We start from the raw sequence: 25,247 nt of genomic DNA, 5'->3' as shown, positions 1-25,247 counted from the left end.
GATTCTGCTTGTAATGGTCCAGTCAGGCCTCACCGCCATTGTCTCGGAGGGTTAAAGGTAGCCTCGGCTGTTTCCTTAATCTCATTTAAACGCAAATGTTAGGACAGCGTGCTTCCTTCGGCTGTGCCTCGCCGGCCGTCTGTGCTAGGAAAAAGCCACCTTATTTTGGGTGGTATAGTATTGATCCTGCCTCCTTAGGTAGTGAGAGACAGAAGGAGACAGGAGGGAGGTGACCTGCTTGGGTCCTCATCTGCCATTTCTCTGTGAGTGGGGGAAGCTCACAGCTAATTAAGAGACTCTCTCTCTCTCTCTCTCTCTCTCTCTCTCTGTGTGTGTGTGTGTGTGTGTGTACACATATCAAGCCCTTTTAGGGGGTGCTTCTGGATCTGTCGCTCCAAATGACAGCCCAGATAGATGCAACAGCCAGGAGTGCCTACTATCAGCTTTGGCTGATACACCAGCTGCACCCCTTCCTAGAATTGGTAGACCTAAAGGCGTGCTGGTAACTTCAAGGTTCGACTTCTGCAATGTGCTCTACATAGGGCTACCTTTGTACCTAGTCCAGAAACTTCAGTTAGTTCAAAATATGGCAGCCAGGCTGGTCACTGGTACATCACTCCACTGGCTGCCAATTAGTTTCCAGGCAAAGTATAAAGTGTTGGTTATTACCTTTAAAGCCCTACATGGTTTGGGTCTAGGTTACCTGCGGGATCGCCTTCTCCTGAACAATCCGTCTCGCACACTCAGGTCCTCTGGGAAGGGTTTACTCCAGCCAACAAAAACAAGGCTGACAACTGTTACCCAGAGGACCTTTTCTTCTGCCACCCCTAGACTGTGGAAGGGCCTGCTGGAGGAGATTCAACAGCTTAAAGCTCTCTCTGAGTTTAAGACAGCCGTAAAGACTAGACTCTTCCGGCAGGCCTACCCAGACGAATTTTAAAACCTACGAATTTTAAGATGCTGTGATTGTTATTTTGATATTGCATTGGTTTTATATGCTCTTTTAACTAATTTTATGTATTATATTGTGTTTGGTGTTGTTCCCCGCCTCGATCCACCTCCTCACTGCTATCCATACAATTGCTCTCTTTCTCTGGGTCCAGTCTTCATGGCGGCTCAGAGGGAAAGGCAAGCATAGGCTACTCCTCCTTCTTCTCACTCACTGCCCATTCAAGTACATGGAGCGACAGCCATGAGGAGCACCAGCAAGGCCAATGGCTATCCACAGTTTGGCAGCGAGACCCCCACCGGGTGTCATGTCTAACCTTACTGTTCCTGCTTTGGAAGAAGGTGTTTCAGGTAATCAATCAGAATCCAATTCGGAAATAGAGGAGGCAGCGCCAGACACCAGCCAGACTGTACCAGTGGGGGAGGAAGCTCTCACGGGCGATTCACCAGCTGGGAGGCAGCCCTCTCCAGAGCTTATCTCCTCAAGGCCAAATCCTACACCCTCAGGGGGAAACAAGGGAGCTTCCGGCGGCAAGCGTTCTGTAACACTAACTGATGCTAGAATTCACCGGAAGCTGAAACGCACAGCGCGAAAAGAAGCCGTGAGAAAGTCGGAGAGATTAGTCTAGAACCGACCTCCGGACTAGGCGGTTTGAAGTTACGGGCATTTGAGAAGTAACTTTTTTTCTCTTCTTGAACGGACGATTGTCTTGCTTAGTTTGCATAGTGTTGCCTTAGGGGTCGTTTCTAAGAGGTAGCCTTTATTCAGGTAGAAGAGACATTTGTTGTTTAATAAAAGCTTTGTGGATTACTTAGCAAGCTTCATCATTTGCTTTTCATTGAAAGCAGGGGCAGTTTGAGAGACACCGGGTTATAAACAAATTAGCCAATTAGCTGTGAAGGGTGTGTGCATGGGTACCATTGAGGTTTTATTAAAACAAGCAAACATATCTCTGCGCAGAAGCGTATATTCGACAGAGTTCCTATCCACCCATGTGTTGCTGCATATGTGCGCTGGTGTGCATCCCTCATGAGTAATTAAAAAAATATCCTGTTCCCGTAGCCATCTGCCTAGCCCCGCCCACTTATACTATGCTCTCACAATGGCACTCCTGTCATTGCGGGAAACTGCTCGGGTGTGCCCCGGGAGTGCCGAAGGTGGAAGCAGCAAAACTCGCACGCGCACCTCCATTGCGAAAGGGCCTTGGTGGAGGGGATGTCACAACCGCATTTGCCCGCGATACATGATGGCTCCATGAGTAGTACCGTGCGCTCGTCCCACCTCTGCTGTGGCAATGCACAAACGCAGAGCGGTGATTGAGTTGTAGAATTTTAACATGTGAGAAGGGCTTATACGGGGACGGCCAGAATGAGAAAAGACAGGCCTTGTTGTGAAACGGAGGCTGGAAATAGCTTACTGTTGGGGGAATGCCTGCCGTGCCTGTCAGCCTTTTCCATTCCAAATGACAGCTTGGAATGCTCACAGAAAGATGGCCAATGTCGACTTTGACAGCAGATGTTACAGTGAAAACTAGAACGAGAGCCATCCGCATATATTACATTTTCTCCCATAATAATTGCCCCCAGCAAATGCAGGAGCATCAGGAAAGCAAAGGTTACCGGAATGCCATCTGTCCATCACTGGCTGCCACGATTTTCTCTTCACCAGCTGCTGGTGAGAACTTCCCAGCAATTCTGAGAGATCTTGGGTGTTGTTCATCCCTCCCTCATATTCTCAGTGAAAAAATTGGCTCAGTTTGGAAGTTTTGGCTTTAGGGTAAAAGGAACAGAACTCAACATGCAGTCCTAGTAACAATAAGACTCGGGAGAAAATAAAGAATGCTGCAACAGCATAAGGACATAAGAGGAACATCCAGTCCTGCGTTCACCAACCTGGTGCCTTCCAGATGAGTTGGACTACAACTCATAAGGCCAATTTTGGCATATAAGGCCAATTCTGGCCTGCTTGCATTAGCTACCTGTATGCTTCTGAGCCCAATTCAAGGTGCTGGTTTTAACCTATAAAGCCTTAGCTAGCTCTGGACTTTTCTTCTTCGGGTTAGTGCACTCAGCGTTATTGTCCCTTAATTCTGCTGCTGATTATGCGAAGGCTGGGGATTCACTAGCAGAAACTGAGCAAAAGCCCTCTGAAAACTCATCCCTGCTGTTGAGGAGAACTGCAGCATCCAGGTTGAGGGGTTCAACATACAACGCTTAAGTCACCCATCCTTACCGGGGTTTTCTGCTTCCAGGTTTTTTCCGGGATTGCAGTGGCTCCATTACACATCAGACACATGATTTTTATTTATTTTATTTTATTTTATTTTATTTTATTTTATTTATTACATTTCTATACCACCCAATAGCCGGAGCTCTCTCGGCAGTTCACAAAAATTAAAACCATTCGAAGTATAAAACAACAGTATAAAACCATAATATAAAATACAATATAAAAGCTCAACCAGATAAAAACAGCAGCAATGCAAAATTACAAATTTAAAACACCAAGTTAAAATTTATTTATAGACTGTTAAAATGTTAGGAGAATAAAAAGGTCTTCACCTGGCGTCTAAAGGCATATAATGTAAGTGCCAAGCGAACCTCCTTAGGGAGCTCATTCCACAGCCGGGGTGCCACAGCAGAGAAGGCCCTCCTCCTGGTAGCCACCTGCCTCACTTCCTTTGGCAGGGGCTCGCAGAGAAGGACCCCTGAGGATAACCTTTTATAACTCAAAGACATCTGCAGTGGGTCATAGTGACATATTGCTTTTATGGCAGACACCTTGATAATTATTAAAACATGCCTTCTACTTTCTCAGTTCAATACTTTCTCCCTACCTTCATTGTTATTAAAGGTACAATGGTATACTGTAGGGAGGAGAGAAAAGTCAGGAGGAAAAAATAGGCTGAAGTCAGATCTTTGCAACAGCTTTACTTTCACTTAATAAAATCAACCAAGTCGTCCCAGCTGTGCTATAGGGAGATAATTGGCATTTAAAGAAAGGCAGGGGTGGCATTGAATAAAAACAAATTGTTTGGAATGAAAAACGAAAAGCAAACATGCACTGCAAATCCATTACACAGCACCATCTAGTGGCTGAAGTGCCGGCATTTCACACAACAGATCAATCGGAATAATGCCCTGTATCACATTATCTCCGATCTTTTTGAAAGCGGGATAAAGGTCATAAACTGCGGAAGGGGCCCTGAAGGTTGACAGTGTCATGTAAAGGACCCGCAAACTTCTGTGAGCAGCCAGCCTTGATCACACGATATAAGACCCATGTAAAAGAGCTCTGAGCACGGTTTATCTCTATCATAAATGCCCACCACCACCACATTTCTCTTGAACATCCATCTCAAAGATGAATAATGATGAGGTTTTTTCAGTAACAGCTCGACCAGGCTTCTCCTGTTCAGCCCTTTAATCTTCTCTCCTAATTCCACCCCACCTCCTCCACCTCCTTACCATTTTTCTCTCTTTTCCACTCCTTCCAGTTTCTGATTAAAATATTTAAAAGCGAGCTATCAAAAGGAACTTTAATGTAGGTCAGAACTTGACCCTCACCCGTTTGGAAAGCATTACTTTTTAAACCTCGGGTGGGTGGAGGCTTGACTAGATGAACGACAGAGATACCGGCACCGGTGGCTTATTATTCATCACACAATTTTGCTTTCAAAGTAACTTTAATTTGAAAAGAAGACCCTATATTACTTTCTTTCTTTTTGAAAGAAAGGGGTCTGGTTTCATGAGGCCGAGGATGATCTGTGCCAGTTGGAGTCATGTATAATTCAGGATGTGAAATTACAAGCTGGATCCTCTGCCTTTCGAATGGTAAATTTACATTTCCAGACAGTTCTGCAGATGAAGTTTAGGGAACATCCTCAGGCCGCAGAGACTGGTTGGTTTCATTAAAGGCTGGCTCTCCTGCTTTAAGCAAATTCTGAATGTGTTCCTCAAAGGATTTGATGGGAGTTTTTGGCAGCGGACGGCGGTGGGGGGGGAGAGCTTGACAATTTCTGGCTTCTTTGGACAAAGGGATTCATTTGGTTTTGGAGATACAGGCAAAGCAAATTCTGAGAGGGACCAAAGCGAAAGTAGTCTGTAGCTAATGTAGGAGTTCATTTTAGCTGTGGTTTTATTTTGCAGCCAAGGACAACCATCTGTCAGGGATGCTTTAGGGTGGATTCTTGCATTGAGCAGGGGGGTTGGACTTGATGGCCTTATAGGCTCCTTCCAACTCTACTATTCTATGATTCTAAGATTCTATGACACTGTACCCAGGCCCCACTCTAGATCAGTCCCTACAAAGCTCGCCCCAAAGAAGAAGCCCTGCTTCTTGGATTTCTGCCCACTTTCTCCAACTGAATAGCTCAGACACCCTATAAGTAAAACACACACTGTTTATTTAAAGGCATGAAGTCAAAAGTGAAGAAGAAGGCACCATTGTACCTTGTGACGAAGTTCAGATCAGGAGGAAGAAACAAGATACCGTATTTCTTCGACTGTAAGATGCCATCGATTGTAAGACGCACACTAATTTCAGTACCACCAACAGAAAAAGAAAATCCTAAGGCACACCCGCAATTCTAAGTCACACCCCATTTTTAGAGATGTTTATATGGAGAAAAAAGTGTGTCTTAGAATCAAAGAAATAGGGTATGCATTACCCATTACAGCTTTCTGCTCACAGAGGTGATCGCCTGGTGGGAGAGACATTCCCCTTAGGGTGACCATATGGAAAGGAGGACAGGGCTCCTGTATCTTTACCAGTTGCATAGAAAAGGGAATTTTAGCAGGTGTCCTTTGTATGCATGCAGCACCTGTTGAAATTCCCTCTCCCCTAGCAGCCTGTGTAACAACAGATTAATCACAGTAGAGACAGACCTGTTGCATAAAGTAGCTCCATGCCATTTCAAAAACACCTCATTAAATGAAACATGAGGGCATGTATATAAAAGCTACCGATTTGTCAAAAGAACTTGAATGTAGTAGGCTCCTGTTTAGCCTTTTTAAAGAAGAAGCAACAGAGTAATGGCTAAGATGAATCCAAAATATCTTTCTGTATTGTATACCATATTTCTTCGATTCGAAGACACGCTTTTTCCCCATATAAACATCTCTAAAAATGGGGTGCGTCTTAGAATTGCGGGTGCGATTATTATTTTTAGAATCAAAGCTTTTTTTCTGTCGGTACTGAAATTAGTGTGCGTCTTACAATCGAAGAAATACGGTATGTATGTAAATTCCATTATACCACTGAGAAAGACCCAAATTGGGTCGAAACGCGTTTGTTTTGTTTTGGTTTTAAAGTTTTTATTTGAGGGTATATATGGTATTACACAGTTAGGATTTATTTGAGGTATACAGATCGGTTTTGGTACATAGTTTATTAAAGACTTTTTAAGCATTTCACTCACTTGTACCAGATTATTGATAGCAGAATGATTAGAAGCTTTCACACCCCTTTCTTTCCAGTTCACTGAAATTCCCTCTTCATCACCACAGTTAAAGCTGCAGGAGCCCTGCCTAGCATGACTAGATACAAAAGAGGGCAGGGCTCCTGCAGGTTTAACAGTGGGTCCCTGCTTGGATATGGGCCCCCTGCTGACCCAATAGCCTGTTTTAGAGGAGAAGACATGAGGTGCAATCTAAGCCCATTCAATAGCACCACAGCGAACGGCACTAACCCAGAGTACCTGCAATTTCAGCTGTGCATCAAACTCTTCTTAAATAGTTGAGCTGTGGCTCTTCTGGGATCATCTGCATCTCACACTTGCCGTCTCCTTTTGCTGCTGGATGACCCAGGCTGAAGTTTGCTCTTCTTCTGGTGCCCCCCTAGGCTCACAGTCTGTCTAGACTGAGACAAAAACCCTACACGTTGCTGCTGTCCGTGGTTCCATCGAGATCCGAGACAATAAAGAGGTCTGCTGTGCAGTCCACAAAAGCTTTATTCAATAAATAGATGCCTCTTCACACCTGAAGGGTGTGTGGATGGTAGCAGCTATCCTCTAAGCTTAATTAGCCTAAGAAAACAAGGCAGTTGCTGATCATTTAAATGGATGGTTTCCTGCCAGGCCCGACGAGCTTTTACTTGACCCCTCCTTCAGGGAGGGCCTTCAAGCTGTAACCTCTGCCATGTAGCTAGTCTGGTAGACCGCCTCCGAACTCTCAACTCTGCCCACTTGACCCTGCGGCAGACTCTGGGATTTGTCAATTCCGACAAAGTCTTGGGTTCCCAGGGGTGGGGAGACAGAGGAAATTGATCTCTGAGCCTGGGCCTTCTATTCGATAAGTTCTGGAGAAGATTCCTCCTTGACTCCTGGAGAAACTTGGAGAATTTGCTCCCCTGGTTCCTGTTTCAGCTGGTCTTCAGCCTCTGAACCCTATTCGGAATCCACACCAGGTAGAACAACCCTCATCCTGACAGTCTGAAACGGGGGCAGGCTACTTGTGTTCCTCAAGATGTTTGACTTATGACTCCCATCTCCTCTAGCCGTCACAACCGATGTTGGTAGTTGTAGGCAAAACCATCTGGAGGGCCACAAGTTGCCCACCCCTGGCCTAGAGAAGGCCCGGGCCCGATTCAAAGTGTCCGGGCCCGGGCCCGATTCAAAGTGCTGGTATTAACATTTAAAGCCCTTAAACGGCTTGGGGCCAGGCTATCTGAAGGAACGCCTCCTCCTGTATGTACCTGCCCGGACCCTAAAGTCATCTTCAGGGGTCCTTCTCCACGAGAAGGAAGTGAGGCAGATGGCTACCAGGAGGAGGGCCTTCTCTGCTGTGGCACCCCGGCTGTGGAATGAGCTCCCTAAGTAGGTTCACTTGGCACCTACATTATATGCTTTTAGATGCTGGGTGAAGACCTTTTTATTCTCCCAGCATTTTAACAGTCTATAAATAAATTTGAACTCGGTGTTTTAAATGTGTAATCTTGCACTGCTGCTGTTTTGATCTGGTTGAGCTTTTATATTGTATTTTATATTATGGTTTTATACTGTTGTTTTATACTTTGTTTTTATTTTTTGTGAACTGCCCAGAGAGCTCCGGCTATTGGGCGGTATAGAAATGTAACAAACAAACAAACAAATAAACAAATAAATAAATAAATAGAGAAAGACCAGCAGCACTGTAGGAAACCAGAGTTGGCTTAAATAGTAGTAATTTTCAGGCCTCTATAGCTTGTGACCTGAGAAACCAGGCCGTGTCCTTGTAGGTGCCTGGCGGTGCCTTCTTCGCACACGTTTTGTCACTTTACAAGAACGCAGGAAAAAGAAAGAAAGATAGAAAAGAGAGGGGGTGCTTCAGCTTGCAGTTGGCTAAGGTGCATGGCTGGTGGGCTGCATTCCACTTGGAGGGTCAAAAGTTATAAGCACCTATTTGTTTATAGCCATTTATTGGATTGTAATAGAATTTTAATGGAATACATCTATCACGAAAAGTGTGTTATCAATCTATTACAAATCCGGCTTGTTCAGCACCTTTTGGATCACTGTAGACTCTCGTCTCTTGATGGTGGGTGGTTTTTTTGGGGTGCTTCCATCCTTTCCATTGTTCTAATTCTCTTCTTGATAATTTCCTGTCTAGGCTGACCTTGAGGCATCTTCTCCTGTGGGCAAATGCCTTGATGGATGGTGCTGTAATACATGGAACCAATAGATCAAAAACTCTTCACATTCCATGCTGAGACAAAAATAAAGTGATAATAATCCCCCACCCTCATCAGATCCATTCTTGTTTTTCCCAGATGTTCTTCTTTAAAAAACAAAAACTGTTCTGGGCATTTTGAGCTAATTGAATGACTTTCTTTTCTGTAGCCCCCATACAAACACAGAGAGAGAGAGAGAGAGAGAGAGAGAGAGAGAGAGAGAGAGAGAGAGTAAATCTGCACAATAAGTTTGGTTTTTTGGGTTGGGTGGGAGTGATTTTGTGTAAAATTAAGGGAGGGCTCAGGTGTGGCGTGCATAGTTTGATCCCTGTCATCTGCAGTTAAAACCATCAGCTATGTAATGAATGGCTCTCAGGTCTCAACAGTGCCGGATTTAGGACTGAGCAGAGTAAGTCATGGCTTAGGGCCTAATATTATGAGGAGCCTCTAAATATTTTAGAGATAAATAAGATGCATTATAATTAAAATGGCTTTGGCTTATATGTGTTGGAAAGTCTGGTGTGGCTTACAGCAGAGTTGCCTCATATTTATTTGGTACCCTTTCATTACCCTTTCTATTATAATTTGATACACATTTTTTTCTCTTTATTCCCAGGCAACTGGTGTAGCCTATAAACACCAGTTGATGGGAAACATGGGCAGTAGGGTGCTGTTGCACCCGTGTCCTGCTTGCGGGTTCCCAGTCGAAAGCTGGTTGGCCACTGTGTGAAGAGAGAGATGGACCCTTGGTCTGATCCATCATGGCTTGTCTGACGTTCTTATAGTATGGCCCCTCTGAGTCTTAGCATGGCTTAGGGCCTCAGCATGCCATTATTTGGCCCAGGGTATCAAGGCTGAAAATGACCTCCGTCTGAGCAATTGGATCAACAGTCTGGTTCAGTATAAGGCACCTTCCTGTCTGCATAAGCGTCCTTAGTTTGTTCCTGCAAACAGCAAACCTGCCCGTTCACTGAGACCTACAGATCGCGGGACCTGCTGGTTATTCCGTTGCTTACGTTCGATAGCAACTGGGGGAAGAGCCCTTACAGGTGTGCTGGATCATCTCTTTGCAATTCTCTCTGCCACCCTCACACTGCAGAAGGACGCAGACAAGCTGGAGCGTGTTCAGAGGAGGGCAACCAGGATGATCTGGAAACAAAGCCCTATGAAGAGAGACTGAAAGAACTGGGGAGGTTTAGCCTGGAGAAGAGAAGATGGAGGGGAGACATGAGAGCAGGATCTCTTCTCGATCCTCCCAGAGTGCAGGACATGGAATAATGGGCTCAAGTTAAAGGAAGCCAGATTCCAGATTCCTTTAACTTCCTGACTGTTAGAGCAGTGAGAAAATGGAATCAGTTACCTAGGGAGGTGGTGGGCTCTCCCACCCTAGAGGCCTTCAAGAGGCAGCTGGACAACCATCTGTCAGGGATGCTTTAGGGTGGATTCCTGCCTTGAGCAGGGGGTTGGACTCGGTGGCCTTGTAGGCCCCTTCCAACTCTGCTATTCTATGATTCTATGATACTGTTAGAGCAGTACGACAATGGAATCAGTTGCCTAGGGAGGTTGAGGGCTCCCCCACACTAGAGGCCTTCAAGAGGCAGCTGGACAACCATCTGTCAGTGATGCTTTAGGGTGGATTCCTGCCTTGAGCAGGGGGCTGGACTCGATGGCCTTATAGGCCCCTTCCAACTCTGCTATTCTATGATTCTATGATCAGTGCCACCCTGAAGGCATTTTGGCACCTGTTAAACAAATAGGGTTTATTTGCTGATCTTAATGCCTAGCTTTTGTACCATTGTGTGGTTCCTTGAGACTCACAGGGCACTTTGTTTGCATCTGATTGCAGTCAGATCAAGGCTGGAAAAAAGTAGGGCCTTGGATAGCTCCAAGAGCATTCTGCTGACTGGAACTCTCTGGAACGGTCAGAATATGTTGTCTCAGCAGGGAGCAAAAGCCAACTGAATTCTTATATAGGCTGACCAGACTTTCTGTGTGGTCAGCTCTGTCCTTCCTGAAGTTGCTGACTGGACAATGGGACCAGTTACTTAGGGAGGTTGTGGGCTCTCCCACACTAGAGGGCTTCAAGAGGCAGCTGGACAACCATCTGTCAGGGATGCTTTAGGGTGGATTCATGCATTGAGCAGGGGGTTGGACTCGATGGCCTTGTAGGCCCCTTCAAACTCTACTAGTCTATGATTCTATGATTGTTAAAGGGCCTCACATAATTTTGTAGCTTGAAACCTCTGTGAGCCTGGGGAAATGGAGGTCCTTGTGGGGACTGAGCCAAAGGATGTTGGCAGGGCTGTGTCCTCTAGTCACCAGGGCCCTAAATAAGGCACTGACTGTTCTACCCCCGAAGTAATAGTCTGTGCCTCATCCTCATCAGAATCCTTTTCTGCACACTGAACAACTCAAGGGCTGGGGGTCATGACACCTTACTGAGATGTTTTGTTTTGATTATGGATTTCTATTTCAATATAATCATTGTTACAACAAATTTCGTACACCGCCCTGGAGTTTGTTAATGAAGGACAGCATATAAATATATTGAAAAATAAATAAATAAATGAAATGTCATAAAATCTGTGGCACTGTCAGAATCAGGCCCGTTCTTCCTAGGGTGAAGGACTGGGTTTCGCAGACTCAATCGAACTTGGAGGTCTGTCATGCAACCCACAAACCTTTATTCAGTAATTAGACCTGAGGAGAGTGTGAATCTAGGAGCTATCCTCTAAGTTTAATTAGTCTAACAAAGCAAGGCAGTTGCCTATCAACTCAATGGATGGTTTCCTCCACAGTGCTCAGTAGACTTTTACTGAATTCCTCTCTCAGGGCAGGTCTTGAAGGTGAAGCCTCTACCAAGTGGCCAACCTTGCGGACCACCTCTCTTGACCCTGCGGCGTACTCTGGGATGTGTCCACTCTGATGTTCCCTCCCCCTCTGACTGAGACTGAGTTCCCAAGGGTGTGGAGAGGGAGGGCGATATCCCTCCCCCCTGGGCATCCTGTCCAACAAACTCCAATAAACTTCTTCCACCATGGTGGTAGGGTGTGTGTCTTGGATATTGGACAGCTTAGGGGAGGCTTTGGATCTGCAAGATTATGCAGGTTCCATGGCTTCAACACCAGCCAGCTTTTCCCCTCCTTGTTTCATTTACCCTCCAGCCTGATTAAAAGTTCTGGAGAACTCCAAAGCTTGATTTGGTGACATTTGGGTTGGCCTTATAAAGCGATTGCCCTTATACAAATCTTTGGCATTTTCCTTATGGTCGAAACATGGCTCCCTTTGCTTTCTGTGACACACATCACGATGCTTCCTCTCTTCTCATGCCCTTTTACTGACGAGAACATCCCGACCAGAGCTTGATGTCATGGCTATTGGCTTTATATCATTCATATTTCATGCCGGAGGCAAGCTGTAACGCGGCTTCCAGGGGTTTGTGCTCTCCCCGAGGTGTTGGATTTAATTATAGCTTAGCTCAGACCACATGGAAAGGGCAGTTTGTGCTGCTCAGAGGATGCGCTCTTCCCCAAATCCCTCTGCTCTCGAAAGCTCTCCATTCCAGATGAGCTTGGAGGCTGATGTAACCGCTTTGGGTAAAGTGGGAGAACTGAAACAATTGAATAAACAGTAATTCATTATTGATGAAAGCCCATGTTAGAAAGTCGGAGTGGGGATAAGGTCAGAGCAGAACAAAGGTTTTAAGCGCTAAGCAGGGTGTGTCGAGACAAAGTCAACTGACGGGCCGGGGGCTGGGGAGGGGCCCTGAACCACAAGGCCCGCACCAGCATCTAGGTGGATCAGAACACCGCTGTCTAAAGGAGCATCCCGGAGGAGGTGCTGAAAGGGTTCAGATGGGGATTTTGAGGTGCTTCTGAAACTATTGCACAAATCTAGGGAGGCGTAAGAGGAATGCAGGAGGCACCCCACAACACGAGGGGGGTCAGGCAGCCCCATGACCTGCTTGATTGAACTTCCCATTTTTAAGTAGGAGAAGGGTCTTTTCATAGAATCATAGAATGGCAGAGTTGGGAGGGGCCTACAAGGCCATCGAGCCCAACCCCCTGCTCAATGCAGGAATCCACCCATACAATCATAAAATAGCAGAGTTGGAAGGGGCCTACATTTCTTAGCAGGGATTCTTTGCCTGCATTTCCCATGTTCCCTGCTTAGCAATATGGCGTTAAACTGATAGTATTTAAAAAATCCTGCCAAGGGTGTTTCCAGATGAGTCTTTTATTCTGCCATCGCCCTGCCTGGTTCGTGGGATTTTGGAGTGTGCGTCTGTCCAGATGACATTGTCTTCCATTTGCAGCCCTCCTGTATTTTCCCACCACTTCTTTCCTCTCTTTACTTACTAGAAAAATGCAAAAACAAAAAGCCGGTCAAGGAAGCAAAGATGGGATTTAGTAGTTTGCGATAAGAGCTCTCCATCTGGAAGCACCCCCAGCCAACGTATCCCAAGGCAGCCTCTTATGTCTGTTTCCCCCCGCCTCCTTTTTAAAAAGACAGTGAGCCCGCTATGAGGGGATTCTGTTCTGTCAGGAATGACACACTCCACCAAGAATTCTTATTAAACATGGCCAGTGTAGGCTGCAGCTTAAGGAGTGGGCCCCCACTCCCCAAAATGAACCAAAATAGGAAGTACCCTGTCAACCATCTGTCAGGGATGCTTTAAGGTGGATTCCTGCATTGAGCAGCGGGTTGAACTCAATGACCTTATAGGCCCCTTCCAACTCTACTATTCTATGATTCTACATAATTCACTTAATATGAACTTACAGAATTCGCTGCCACAAACTTACAGAATTCGCTGCCACAAAATGTACTGATGGACAGCGATATAGAAGCTATCTGCATACCTATTTAAAGAGTATGCCCCCCCTTCACACACATATATAGATATGGTTAATGTGTGGTGGGAAGCAAGATGGTGCCTTCAGGCCCCCAAAGGGTCACCCGCCATTGACCCTGGCCCCAAACATCCACATGCCAAGTGTGGACATCTGCAAAGGGGATTCCATATTTTAATCTACATCAATTTTTGCCGTGTGGTTTTATCCTGATCGTGCTTTTTATATTGTATTTTGTATTTGTGTTTTTAAAATTGTTGGTTGTTTTTATGCTCGTCATGGTTTTAATTTTTGTGAACTGCCCAGAGAGCTTCGGCTATTGGGCGGTATAAAAACGTAATAAATAAATAAATACTCATGTTCAGCAGGATTTACATAGGTATTGTACCCTTTATGGGACGCCTGATCTCACAACAGTCGTGTTCATTCACAGTGTCTATGTGCATCCAGGGCTGCATTAATGGGCTGCATTAATAGAAGTATAGCTTCCAAATCATGTGAGGTACTGGTTCCTCTCTATTCGGCCCTGGTTAGGCCTTATCTAGAGTATTGCGTCCAGTTCTGGGCTCCACAGTTCAAGAAGGATGCAGACAAGCTGGAGCGTGTTCAGAGGAGGGCAACCAGGATGATCAGGGGTCTGGAAACAAAGCCCTATGAAGAGAGACTGAAAGAACTGGGCATGTTTAGCCTGGAGAAGAGAAGATTAAGGGGAGACATGAGAGCACTCTTCAAATACTTGAAAGGTTGTCACGCAGAGGAGGGCCAGGATCTCTTCTCGATCATCCCAGAGTTCAGGACACGGACTAATGGGCTCAAGTTACAGGAAGCCAGATTACGGCTGGACATCAGGAAAAACTTCCTGACTGTTAGAGCAGTGTGGTAATGGAACCAATGACCTAGAGAGGTCGTGGGCTCTCTCACACTAGAGGCTTTCAAGAGGCAGCTGGATAGCCATCTGTCAGGGATGCTTTAAGGTGGATTCCTGCATTGAGCAGCAGGTTGAACTCAATGACCTTATAGGCCCCTTCCAACTCTACTATTCTATGATTCTACATAATTCACTTAATATGAACTTACAGAATTCGCTGCCACAAAATGTACTGATGGACAGCGATATAGAAGCTATCTGCATACCTATTTAAAGAGTATGCCCCCCCCTTCACACACATATATAGATATGGTTAATGTGTGGTGGGAAGCAAGATGGTGCCTTCAGGCCCCCAAAGGGTCGCCCGTCATTGACCCTGGCCCCAAACATCCACATGCCAAGTGTGGACATCTGCAAAGGGGATTCCATATTTTAATCTACATCAATTTTTGCCGTGTGGTTTTATCCTGATCGTGCTTTTTATATTGTATTTTGTATTTGTGTTTTTAAAATTGTTGGTTGTTTTTATGCTCGTCATGGTTTTAATTTTTGTGAACTGCCCAGAGAGCTTCGGCTATTGGGCGGTATAAAAACGTAATAAATAAATAAATACTCATGTTCAGCAGGATTTACATAGGTATTGTACCCTTTATGGGACGCCTGATCTCACAACAGTCGTGTTCATTCACAGTGTCTATGTGCATCCAGGGCTGCATTAATGGGCTGCATTAATAGAAGTATAGCTTCCAAATCATGTGAGGTACTGGTTCCTCTCTATTCGGCCCTGGTTAGGCCTTATCTAGAGTATTGCGTCCAGTTCTGGGCTCCACAGTTCAAGAAGGATGCAGACAAGCTGGAGCGTGTTCAGAGGAGGGCAACCAGGATGATCAGGGGTCTGGAAACAAAGCCCTATGAAGAGAGACTGAAAGAACTGGGCATGTTTAGCCTGGAGAAGAGAAGATTGAGGGAAGACATGATAGCACTCTTCAAAAACTTAAAAGGTTGTCACACGGAGGAGGGCCAGGATCTCTTCTTGATCCTCCCAGAGTGCAGGACATGGAATAACGGGCTCAAGTTAAAGGAAGCCAGATTCCAGCTGGACATCAGGAAAAACGTCCTGACTGTTAGAGCAGTACGACAATGGAATCAGTTGCCTGGTGAGGTTGTGGGCTCTCCCACACTAGAGGCCTTCAAGAGGCAGCTGGACAACCATCTGTCAGGGATGCTTTAGGGTGGATTCCTGCATTGAGCAGGGGGTTGGACTCGATGGCCTTGTAGCCCCCTTCCAACTCTACTATTCTATGATTCTATGATTCTATGAATCCAACCTGTGGATTCCACAGGGGATTGACTTTTTCCAAATCATGTAGATTCTGTGGACTTGCAGACTGGGTTTTCACCTTCAGGGGCATTTGCGCAAGTGTACAACGGAATTCTTTAAAAAAAAAATCTGTGAGGGGGAAGGGGGTGGGGATCTTGGACTCCTGGGTCTGAGATGAGAGCGGTGTCCCTGACCTCAGATCCAGGAATCCAAACTATCCTGATGCTGTCCAGGAACCATAGGGTTGCTCTTTTAAAGTGTCCTACTTAGCAAGCTCCTACAATGTCACTTAAGACAAGTGAGGATTCAGTGAGGACCCATCCACTCTGCTTGTGCTCCATTGCTGAGACCCTCACATGCATATTGTATGTTCTAGTTATTAGATCCTTCATCAGCACTTATTTAGAAGCGGTTGGGTAGGATTTTAGTTACCCCAGCCTGAGCCCATGGGATACAGTAGGGCTATAAATCATTTGAGTGAATTAATAAATGGAAGGCTCCACTTGCTTGTTACCTTTTCAAGGGCATAGGAAGTTATAACTGTCAGCAGCCAGGGTTCATATTTCTGGGGCACTGATGAATTTTTAATCATATGTCCATCGCTTAATGTATTTTGGTACTCAGCTTTCCTAAGTGTCATGCAATGAGCAAACAACTCCACGGCGGGATATTTTGTTAATCTCACCAATAACAGGAAGACAAATAGAGCTTCCGCTTTGACTTTTTGGAGCTGCGAAGGTTCCTGGGTTTTGTATCTGATTTTCATCTCAAGTTTTCTTTTAGAGGTCAGGTCACGAACAGCTGGAGGAAGTAGGGATCTAAGCATTGTACGGCATCTGACAAGAAACGGGAGAGGGAGAATTATGTAGAAACTCTTTTCTCTGGAAACTCACAAAACCTGAATCCCGGGGGTGCTTCCAAACAAGGCTTTTATGCTGCCATCACCTTGCCTCATTCATGGAATTTGTGCGGGGGTGGGGTGGGGGAGACGCTGTCATCTTTGATTTGTAAACCTCCTGTGTTTTCCCGTTGCTGCTTCAGTCTTTTTTTTTTTCTTTTTTAACCGCAGAAAATCTGTTAAGGAGAAAAAGTTGGAATAACTGGTAGTCCTATGAGCCCGCCATCTGGAAGCACCCTCTGTGCCTTTCAAAAGCCGTGCAAGATATTTTTGCTTCAAGTTGGCTTTTGGTGTCCAAGGAGATAGAGAGATGTGAGATGAAGGTGATTTAATCAAAGTGTTTGGGGGCTTTATGAGTGTTACCTTTCCTGAGCCCGAAAAGTGTAGAATAGGAGACCAATGGCACAAAAAAGGCTGCTGCAGGTTGCTCATTTCAGCACCATGGCCAGTTCCAGGAGCACATACCTCTCTGCAAGTGCATCAACTCAACTTCCATGTGCATCAACTCAAAGGGCGTGCATGCATTGGCTGCGGTGGGAGGTGAGCGAGGGGCAATGATCAAACATTAGAAACAGTTTGAGTTTGTATTTTATTTTTGCTTTTTGCTATCCATTTCTCCTCATGCTCCTGTGCTCCAGGATATTTACATGTTCCTTAGGCTGCTAAAGTGACCCTTGGGGTTAAAGGAAAGGTTTTGCTTTGGTCCTGCCATGTTACTTAATGTCCCAGGCCAAGAGGATTATGGGCTGTGGTATGAATGACCTCCTTGTGGGCTTCCTGAAGTCATCTGGTCTTGATCTCCCCATGCAATGGAATGAGATGGTAGAATGGACAGTACCATTTCAGACTGTGGGTGGAGCAGGGATTAGATTTTTGAATGATCCCTCTATGCAACAAGCACTTAGCATTCAAACATCTAACACTACAGGTTATGGGCTGGAATGGAAGCCTTCTCCTTAGTTATGTTTGACATGCAAGAAGGTTAGTATTGGGGATGGCAGTAAAAATGGTACCCCCATCACCTGCAGTCTGAAGTGGTTCAGTTCAGTTTATTATTATTATTATTATTATTATTATTATTATTATTTATTTATTTATTTATTTATTTATTTATTTATATAGCACCATCAATGTACATGGTGCTGTACAGAGTAAAACAGTAAATAGCAAGGCCCTGCCGCATAGGCTTACATTCTAATAAAATCATAGTAAAGCAATAAGGAGGGGAAGAGAATGCAAACAGGCACTGGATAGGGTAAACAGGCACAGGATTCTACCACCTCATACAGCTGCATGGGTAGACCAAGATGGCCGCTGTAGGAAGCAGGATTCTGGCCTAGATGGACCTTTGGTCTGAACCAGCAGGATTCTTTATAAGTTCTCACCTGGTTGTAGACAGAGCAAAACACACACACCCCAAAAAAAGTTATATATGGTCCCCTGGACCTGTAAAAATTGCAAATATGCCTGCTTACCTGAAAAGATTCCCTGTCAGTGGTATAGATTATACTGAGCAAGATGGAACAATGGCCTAACTCATTATATGGAACCAATTACCTAGGGAGGTTTGGCTTTCCCACCCTAAAGGCCTTCAAGAGGCAGCTGGACAACCATCTGTCAGGGATGCTTTAAGGTGGATTCCTGCACTGAGTAGGGGGTTGGACGTGATGGCCTTATAGGCCCCTCCCAACTCTACTATTTTGAGATTCGAAGTTAGTTTCCTATGTCCCATGTAGCCAAAGCTGATTGGCTGTGTAGCATGATGATGCTCATTATGTGATCCCTGACTAGCTGGGATAACACAGTATAGGAGAAAGAAGTTCTAAGCAAGAGAAAAATAACATGCCTGTTTCAGGGAAAACCATGGAAGTGAACAGACTTTTTTTCTTTCCTTTTTTAAAGGGCAAATATTCTCAGTGGTAGGACTTTCCAGGAAATATTTCAGCGGCCTTGAAAGCACTAGCTTTACTCTGAAAACCAAAACAGCTACGTATTTGGTACAGCCCTTGTTCTAGTCCCTAAACGGACTGTCAAGAGAGCTTGCAATTGGTTTTCAGAAATACTTTTCTGACAGTGCCTGGGGGTTTGCTTGTGCCTATAAGCCTTGCCGTTGGCTTGATCAGTTGGTGTCCTGATTTGTGCAAGATGATTGGGCTTTCCCCGATGGATTTTGGCGCCAATAATGCAACATTCATTTAGGCAACTTGTGGCCCTGTTGGACTGCAACGGCCATCATCCCTAGGGACTTGTAGTCGAACAACAACTGGAAGACCTCATGTTGCACGCTGCTGATTCAGGGCATTTGTTGCCAAAAGATGTGGTCATGGCTAGCTTAAGGGGGCTTTAAAGAAAGTAAGACAAATTCCAGCCAGTATCTCCATCTGCCAATAGCTCCATCTCTCTATGGGCCTTCAGGCAATGAGAAACATCTCCACCGCCCTCTGGAATCCTTGCTTCAAAATTACTAGCAACATTGTCATGAGAGACAAGGCAGACCATCAACGTGAAGGCTTTTCAAAGCCTTTATGGGAGTCTGTGGAATGCTGCACCATGCTGGTGCAGGCGGGAATCTCAGGCTAGTATTCCCGGCTCCCACAGATCAGCTTGGACCTGTATTTTTAAGGTTACTGTTGGCCCTAATTATTTGTTTTCTGCTGTGAACTCAATCCACTTTAACAACGAATTAGATTCTAACAATTGCTCACACTGCAGGAAGACAGAATGATGCATGAGGCGGCTCTGGAAAGGGAGTCATTCATTTTTAATACCAGAGAAACATACATCACACCGCCGAACAAAAAGCAGGATAATGAGGTTTCCGTGGGGCGGGTGGAGGGGGTGGTGGGGGTGGATTACGGAATGCATTTGGGTTTGAGAGTTCTCTGCTGAAAGAAGAACTTGAGTAATGTTTTTCATTGTTTTGCAAAACAGGGAGGGGGGAGGGAGCGTAGAAAAGCTGCTCCACCAAATGAGATGCTGCTGAGCTTCTTATTAAGAGTTACAAACATCTGGTCTGACAGAGCACTCACGGCAGTCTCTTGGGTCTGGTGAGCACCAACAAGCAGGAGCCAACAGTGAAGTGGTGAAAAAGTGGGGTTTGCTTTTGGCTCCGAGAGAACGATAGGAATTATATTGATTAATAGCAGGCCGTTGCTGTGTTCATGAAGAACTTGGCAAAGTCTTCCCACCTCACTCTTTTTAAATCGAGTTTCAACTCTCCCTCCCCCCACGCTTTTAAAGCGAGTTTCTAGCCCTGAAGAGCCCAAAGCAGAAATGCAGAACCTCAGGCCCAGAGGACAAAACTATCCCCCTCTGGGGTTCCCCAGATATCATAGGATCATAGAATAGTAGATGTTGGAAGGCTCCTATAAGGCCATCAAGTCCAACCCCCAGCTCAATCTCCATAGCCTTTTGATGGTTTTCCCAGCATTGGAGCAGGTTTCCCCCCCCCCCACTGGCAGTAAGAGCTTTAGGCCATGGCTAGACGATTGCGAGATCGTCACCCTGGTCTACACGCAGCGCGCGACATCGCTGCCGCCATTTTGGGTTGTTTTTTAAAGGAAAATTAGCACAGAAGCACTCGAACGCACAGTATGTTTTTTTAAAAAAACAAACAGCACCCTCCCCCCATCCCACCCCTGATGGGCACAGAGGTGCCTGGGTGCCGGCTCCTTGTGTTTACTCATGAGGAGCTGGGACAACCTGTGACGCCCAGCCACACATTCTGCGGTCTTGGGATCATCCCGAGACCATGGAAAAAGCAGGGGAAAAGGGCCTGCCGATATCCCTGGGCAAGGGAGGAATCATCCCTCCCTGCTCTCGGGATGCCCTGTGTGAGCCCTGGGATATTGGCTGGTCTAGCTATGCCCTGAAGCTGGTATTTTTTGCATTTTGTGGTCCTGTGCTTTTTGCCATTGGCCACGCCCCTTTTGTCTTCAGCCCCGCCCATCACTGGAATGCGACCCCTGAGAGCTCTTCCAGAATGGGGTTTGGACCTCGGCTGAAAGAGATGCATCTCCCCTGTTCTAAAGTAGCCTGGGAAGTATGAATGGGCCACACTTTGCTGGAAGCTGGATACTGGAGCAGGCTTGCATTGTTCATTGCCCTTCATGAGGACTAGCAAACCAGAACAAATTTGGAAGGCACCACAGCTCAGTGGTAGAGCACATGCTTTGTATGCAAAAAGTCCGCACCGCCACCACCAATAACAACAACAGTAACAACACTTCCAGCATCTCAAAGTCAAAGGATTTCAAGTAGCCGGTGCTCGGGGAGGGGGAACCTTCCCTGCCTGAAGCCCTGGAAAGTCTTGACTAATGTTGAGCTGAATCTTTGGACCATTCCATTTTCAGCATTTCATGGGGGGGGGGGGGACGTAAACTCAGGCGAAAGAGCCTGGGAGAGGTGAGAATTTCAAAGAATTTTCTCCTACGGGGAGAGGACAGGGTTTCCTTTTTAAATGTAGCCAGTTATTCAGGGGTTTTCTTTCTTTTTCTTTTTTCAAAACACCTCCAGCATTTTCAGAAGCCCAAGAGTTCTTCCTGAAGGCTTACTGGGGAGGGTGAAGTCACATGGTCTCCAATAGGCATTCACTAAGAACTGCTGGGCTTCTCCAAATGCCGAAGGAAGGGGAGTGTTTTTTTGAAAAGCTAAAAAAATAGGAAGAAGCCCCCTCAGCAACCAGCTACACTTAAAAAAGGTATGTGGAAACCCTGTCCCTCTCCCCAAGGAGAAAATTCTCTGAATTCCCCACCCACCCACCGTGAAAGGCAGAAAAAACAATGCCTCTCTCGCAGGGTGAGAGAAAGTTCCTCAAAATAGGGGGCAGGATTTGGCCCAGGCACTAGGACTGGATGAGGGCTAATAAACTGAAACTCAATCCAGACAAGACTGAGATTATTATTATTATTATTATTATTATTATTATTATTATTATTATTATAATAATAATAATAATAATTTATATAGCACCATGATGCTGTTAGTAGGTGATTCCGCTGATAGGATGGGGGGTATTCTACCGGTTCTGGATGGGATTGCACTCACCCTGAAGGAGCAGGTTCATAGCTTGGGGGTTCTTTTAGATCCATCATTGTCACTTGAGACTCAGGTGACCTCAGTGGCACGGAGTGCCTTCTACAAACTCTGGTTGGTGGCCCAGCTACGCCCCTATCTAGACAGGGATAACCTGGCTTCAGTTGTCCATGCTCTGGTAACCTCCAAGTAAGATTACTGCAATGCACTCTACGTAGGGCTGCCTTTGAAGACAGTTCGGAAGCTGCAGCTCGTGCAAAATGCAGCGGCCAGATTGATTTCGGGAACCAGAAGGTTCAACCTTATAACACCTGCTCTGGTCCACTTGCACTGGCTGCCTGTATGTTTCCGAGCCCAATTCAAGGTGCTGGTTTTGACCTATAAAGCCTTACACGGCTTGGGACCACAATACCTGACGGAACGCCTCTCCCGACGTGAATATACCCGGTCACTACGTTCAACATCTAAGGTCCTCCTCCGGGTGCCTACTCTGAGAGAGGCTCGGAGTGTGGCAACGAGGGGCAGGGCCTTTTCAGTGGTGGCCCCCAGACTATGGAACAATCTCCCTGACGAGGCTCGCCTGGCACCAATGCTGCTATCTTTCCGGCACCAGGTTAAGACTTTCCTCTTTGCCCAGGCATATGGCGGCACATCTTAATCACCCACATGTTTAGTTTTTTTTAACAGTTTTTAATGCTTTATGTGTGTATCTTCTGTGTATACTCGTTCTTATCTTAATTTTAGAATTTCTGTAAACCGCCCAGAGAGCCCTGGCTATGGGAACGGTATATAAGTGCAATAAATAAATAAATAAATAAATAAATAAATAAATAAATAAATAATCCTGCCAGCCAAAGTCAACAATTCTGAGTTGGTTGGATAAAGAGGAAGCTGCCATCCTGGGGCAGCCTATCAAATGCAGAAGAAGTGATGCAAAATAAGTGTACGTCTGCAGATGAGCTTAATAATTTGGGTTGCAGAATTCAGAATTGTGATTGCTTTGACACAGGCAGCTTTTCTTTTTAAAGAACAGAGTGTGCACTGTGGATTAGGTCAGTGGTTTTGCCCGTTGTTGTTTTCCTTATACATGTTGCCCTTGGGCAAGCTTATTCAATCTCATGGCCTCCAATATCATCTGTACGCCAATGATACACAACTATATCTGTCATCTCCGGAACTTTCTCCTGATGTTCACGATCGTATCTCGGCATGTCTTTCAGATATCTCAGCTTGGCTGCTTCATCGTCGCTTGAAACTTAACATGGCAAAGACTGAATTGCTCGTTTTTCCTCCTAAACCTTCTCTTCATCTCTCATTCTCTCTTACTGTCAATGATGTTACGCTTACTCCGGTCAAGGAAGCTCGTAGCCTTGGTTTTATCTTCGACTCCTCGCTCTCCTTTATTCCTCATATTGAGGCAGTAGCTAAATCTTGTCGATTTTTCCTGTATAATATCGCCAGGATTCGATCATTTTTGTCTGTCTCTTCCGCCAAGACGCTTGTTCATGCACTGGTTATTTCACGGTTGGACTACTGCAACCTTCTTCTCTCTGGCCTTCCTTCTTCTCACATCAGTCCGTTGGTTTCTGTTCACCACTCTACCGCAAAGATCATCTTCTTGGCTCGCTGCTCTGACCATGTTACTCCGCTTCTGAAATCTCTTCATTGGCTTCCAATTCACTTCAGAATCCAATATAAACTTCTCCTGTTAACCTTCAAAGCTTTTCACGGTCTAGCTCCTACCTTTCTCTCCTCTCTCATCTCACACTATTGCCCCGCTCGTGCTCTCCGCTCCTCTGATGCCATGTTTCTCGCCTGCCCAAGGGCCTCTACTTCCCTTGCTCGGCTCCATCCATTTTCTTCTGCTGCCCCTTACGCCTGGAACGCTCTTCCAGAACATTTGAGAACTACAAGTTCAATCGCAGCTTTTAAAGCTCAACTAAAAACTTTTCTTTTTCCTAAAGCTTTTAAAACTTGATTTTGTTCTGACTTTATACTGTTAGTTTTACCCTACCCAGTGCCTGCTTACCCTACCCTGTGCCTGTTTGCATTCTCTTCCCCTCCTTATTGTTTTACTATGATTTTATTAGATTGTAAGCCTATGCGGCAGAGTCTTGCTATTTACTGTTTTACTCTGTACAGCACCATGTACATTGATGGTGCTATATAAATAAATAAATAAATAAATAAATAATAATAATAATAATAATAATAATAATAATAATAATAATAAAACATCCTACCTCCATGAAGTCACGAAGAGTCGGAAGCGACTGAACAAATAAACACACACCTTCAGGGAACCTTTCCCACAAGGACTTGGTTTTGTGTGTTTGTGTAACTTCTGTAAAAAATTCTAGAGTCTGTGTAGGGTAGGGGTGGGCGGAAGGGAGATCAGACTCTCCTGGTAGATGTCTGAGTGATTTGTAGTAGATTGGCAAGGATTTCTGATTTATAATTGTTTAGCAATGACAGCAGCTAAAAGAATCTTCCTCCTACCCTAAAGCATACTGCTGGGATGCAGAAAGCTTGGGGTAATCAGGAATGGATTTTGGTGTGACGGGACTGTGAGATCCATTCAGTTTTGGTACTCAAAACAAACTGCTGGACTATACTCACAAGTAAGCAGGACAAGTCTCAGAAGTAAGGAGGACGGAATCACCCAGCAGTTTCCTCCCCTTTCCCCTGTGGGGAAAAACTCTTATCTCTGATCAGCAGCTGATACAAAAAAGAACTTTTCCTGGAGGAAGAGGGGGTGAGTCTTGACAAAGAAGCTGTCAGGCCTCATGGGGAACCCCTGAAAGTTGTATCTGGGCCACAGGCTAGAACTTCCCCAACCCTAGTCTAAGGGTACATGAGGCAGTTGCTTTGTTGAGCTGAGCAGATCTGGGTCTGGGCAGTGCCTGAATGGGGAAATGCCATGTTGGAAGAAAAGTGGGCTATAAATGTATTAAATAATGACACAAATACTAAAATTACTACTTGAAATATCATTGTTTATACCATTTCTCAGCTCAAAGAGCCCTCGAAATGATGAACAGAGTAGTAAAATAAAATAAAGTCACCATCAAAGTGCAATAAAAATACATTGGTCCATCAACAACCACAAGAACGATATAAACAAGTCTTACATGGACTGTGCGTAAATTGTGGTCTTTGGAGAAATATTCATTATATTAACCAATTTCTTTGCTCTTTTCTTTTCCCAGCTGGTGGGCTTCGTCTATGCCTGTTACGTCGTCAGTGTTTTTACAGAAGAAGAAGACAGCTGTAAGTATTCACCAATGCAAATACTGGGCAGTGAGGCTCCATCGAAAGTCTGTCCTTTAAGAGCGTCTCTCGTAATGTCTAGTTCTGGTCTGAAACCCCTTCTTTTTCAGAGAACAGCATGCAAACACTCATCTTCAAGCTCTGTTCTGAAGGTTATAACATATTTCTAAATGCATTCCTTAACCACCTTCTCCCTTCCCTCTTTATCCTCATAACAAGCCTGTAAGGTACATTAGGGTGAGAGCGAGAGAGAGAATGGTCCAATGTTATGGCTGAGCACAGATTTGAACCTAGGTCTGATACGCTAACCACTACTCCGCACTGCCCTACACCTCACTGGCTCTCAAGGATAAGGATTAGCAGCCATGTTGGACTTGACCTGCCTGATACTTAGCCTGTTACAACCA

At 45.3% G+C, this 25,247-nt stretch overlaps 1 protein-coding gene across 1 annotated transcript in view; it reads left to right on the top strand.

The window, feature by feature from the left end:
• The window catches only part of NKAIN4 (sodium/potassium transporting ATPase interacting 4), a 129,989-nt gene that overhangs the window by 88,019 nt on the left and 16,723 nt on the right, over positions 1-25,247 (top strand). The window contains exon 5 of the mRNA XM_063147036.1: positions 24,780-24,840. Coding sequence (XP_063003106.1) covers positions 24,780-24,840 — 61 coding nt within the window. The remainder of the gene's footprint in view (positions 1-24,779; positions 24,841-25,247) is intronic.

This window comes from Elgaria multicarinata, chromosome 1 (assembly GCF_023053635.1).
Source record: "Elgaria multicarinata webbii isolate HBS135686 ecotype San Diego chromosome 1, rElgMul1.1.pri, whole genome shotgun sequence".
Taxonomy (NCBI): Eukaryota; Metazoa; Chordata; class Lepidosauria; order Squamata; family Anguidae; genus Elgaria; species Elgaria multicarinata.
The sequence above is the reverse complement of the archived record's forward strand: the minus strand, read 5'-3'. Positions and strand labels throughout refer to the sequence as shown.